We start from the raw sequence: 2,521 nt of genomic DNA, 5'->3' as shown, positions 1-2,521 counted from the left end.
TTTTCTACGCCCCTAACATGGCGCAGTGACTACGCGGGGCAACACACATCAAGATGGAGACAAGAAGTTAAGCAGCTTGCCGCCAGGAGATAGAGGAACCTCCAGTGGAGCTGTTCACGGCACAGGTTGTGGATAAGTTGTCATCATTGTTGGAGAGGCAGCAGGCACAGGCTACAGAAGACTGCAGGGTGATGCAGGAGCTCCTGTCACGAGAGTTACCCACTACCCAAGTTACTATGGGCACCGGGTTAACTAGTGACGAAGCACCGACACCGGCACCATGTCACCACGTTAGTCGCCCTCAAGGCCAAGCGCCACATAAGCTATCTCCCAACTTGTCGTTGCGCGAGTTCAAATTATGGTGCAGTGCTTGGTCAGATTATGAAGAACTTCTGCAGCTTCAAGAACAACTTTCACGAACACAATTGGCACACTTCTAGTCCTGCCACACCCCAGAGATGCGCAGGACACTAGCACACGCTGTCGGAATCTCCGAGGATGACGACGGGGTACCGGTGAAGAGGGTCCTTGAACACCTCACTTTGCACTTCCAGCGTCAACGGAACTTCGCCCTGAGGCGAGTGAAATTTGAGGAGAGCTGGCAGCAGGAAGGGGAGTTTTTTGATGAGGTCTTTGTCTCCCTCAAGGAATTTGCTGACGACGCGGAACTATGTATTGATTGTGTGGACAACAGGTTGGTGATCAACATTACCTCCGGTGTGGCTGACCAAAACCTTGGCCAGAAACTACTCGCGATTGATCCTCCTCCGATTCTCCCTGTAGCTTTGCGGCTGTGCCGCAGTGAAGAGTCTCTTGTTAATATGGAGACTGAACTAGCCTGTACCCGTAGATCAATAGGGAGAGCTGCAAAGTAGATGCTGCCGTCACAGTCCAAGGAGCCGCTACTCTTGGATCCTCTGCCTTCGCCACCCTTTGAGGAAGCCTCAGCGGATCTTTTCATGTACGGTGGTAAGGACTATTTGATGTATGCTGACCATTTTTCTGGATGGCCGTGCATTGCAGAGTATGGTCGCGAGGCAACGTCGCGAGCTACACTGAAGCTTCTACGCAGTATCTTTAAAGACTTGGGCGTGCCGGTCCGGCTTGGAACTGACGGCGGGCCCCAATTTTCCAGCTCTGCATTCAGGTCCTTCGTAAAGAGATGTGATATCAATCATGTCTTATCTTCCACCAGATATTCCCAATCTAACGGACATGCAGAAGCTTTTGTTAAGAAAGCGAAGCAGCTCATCGCAAAGCGATTTGTGACGACGACAAAGCTTTTGACCGTTACTTGATGGAGCTACGAAATACGCCAAGACCTGACTGCCGTTCCCCAACCCAGGTGTTGTTTGGGGCTCCTTAAAATCTGCAGTACCTGCACACAGGCGTGCTTTCGCTCCCGAATGGCAGGCAGCGGAAGAGGAGTGCGACGCAAAGCTGTCTGCAGAGATGGAGAGGACAGAGACCGTGTAATACAATTTAACCCTTTTCGAAGGCCGATGGTACTGTACTCCGTTGTGTAACCCTTTCATTACAGGTGTAACTCGTTTATGTTAGCATCCTCCTGCACCAGCTTAAACCACGCATACTGAATTAAAACAACAAATTATCCTAGGCTTTGCATTGAATTAAAACAAGAAATAACCCTAGGCTTTGTACTGAATTAAAGCAAAAATAACCCTAGGCTTTGTACTGAATTAAAGCAAAAATAATCCTAGGCTTTGTATTGAATTAAAACAAGAAATAAGCCTAGGCTTTGTACTGAATTAAAACAAGAAATAACCCTAGGTTTGTACTTAATTAAAGCAGGAAATAATCCTAGGATTTGTACTGAATTTGTACTATTTCAGCCAGTGACCGTGTAATACAATTTAACCCTTTTTCGAAGGCCGATGGTACTGTGCTCCGTTGTGTAACCCTTTCATTACAGGTGTAACTCGTTTATGTTAGCATCCTCCCTGCACCAGCTTAAACCACGCGCTTATGCAAAGCCATTTTTATTTTGAGCTGGTCCCAGTCCTGCGACACGTGGAGTCGGGATGCTGTCGCGGACCTTTTTTTTTTTTTGTTTATATTATATTTTTATTTATTTTTTTTTATTTTTTTTACTTTTTTCTTTTAGTTTTTTTTTCTTTTCCTAGCTTATAACAGTTTTTATATTTCCTTTTCTTGTTTTATTTATTTTTATTTATTACTTTTTGTGAAATATTTTTCACTTTGTGTTTGTAAATGAAGTGTGACCATTTTAATGTAGGTTTCCGAAGGAAATAAAAATACAGTTGAGTCACAACAAATTCTGCTGAACTCGCACATATTTTATGGAATAAAAAATACTCTGAATTGTAAGTAAACTAATTATATTCAGATCTTGAAGAAAAATAAAGTTGAAGAAATATAAATAAAATGCAGTACCAGCTTAAACCACGCATACTGAATTAAAACAACAAATTATCCTAGGCTTTGCATTGAATTAAAACAAGAAATAACCCTAGGCTTTGTACTGAATTAAAGCAAAAAA

At 43.6% G+C, this 2,521-nt stretch overlaps 1 protein-coding gene across 1 annotated transcript; it reads left to right on the top strand.

Moving 5' to 3' along the window:
* The first annotated feature begins 875 nt into the window (after positions 1–875).
* Positions 876–1,298, top strand: LOC123517408. Its single transcript, XM_045277421.1, has one exon. It carries the CDS (start codon positions 876–878, stop codon positions 1,296–1,298), a length of 423 nt encoding a protein of 140 aa, XP_045133356.1.
* Positions 1,299–2,521: the final 1,223 nt, after the last annotated feature.

The sequence above is a fragment of the Portunus trituberculatus genome, chromosome 42, assembly GCF_017591435.1.
Source record: "Portunus trituberculatus isolate SZX2019 chromosome 42, ASM1759143v1, whole genome shotgun sequence".
NCBI classification, from domain to species: domain Eukaryota; kingdom Metazoa; phylum Arthropoda; class Malacostraca; order Decapoda; family Portunidae; genus Portunus; species Portunus trituberculatus.
Note: the sequence above shows the minus strand (reverse complement) of the source record. Positions and strands in the feature narration are given on the sequence as shown.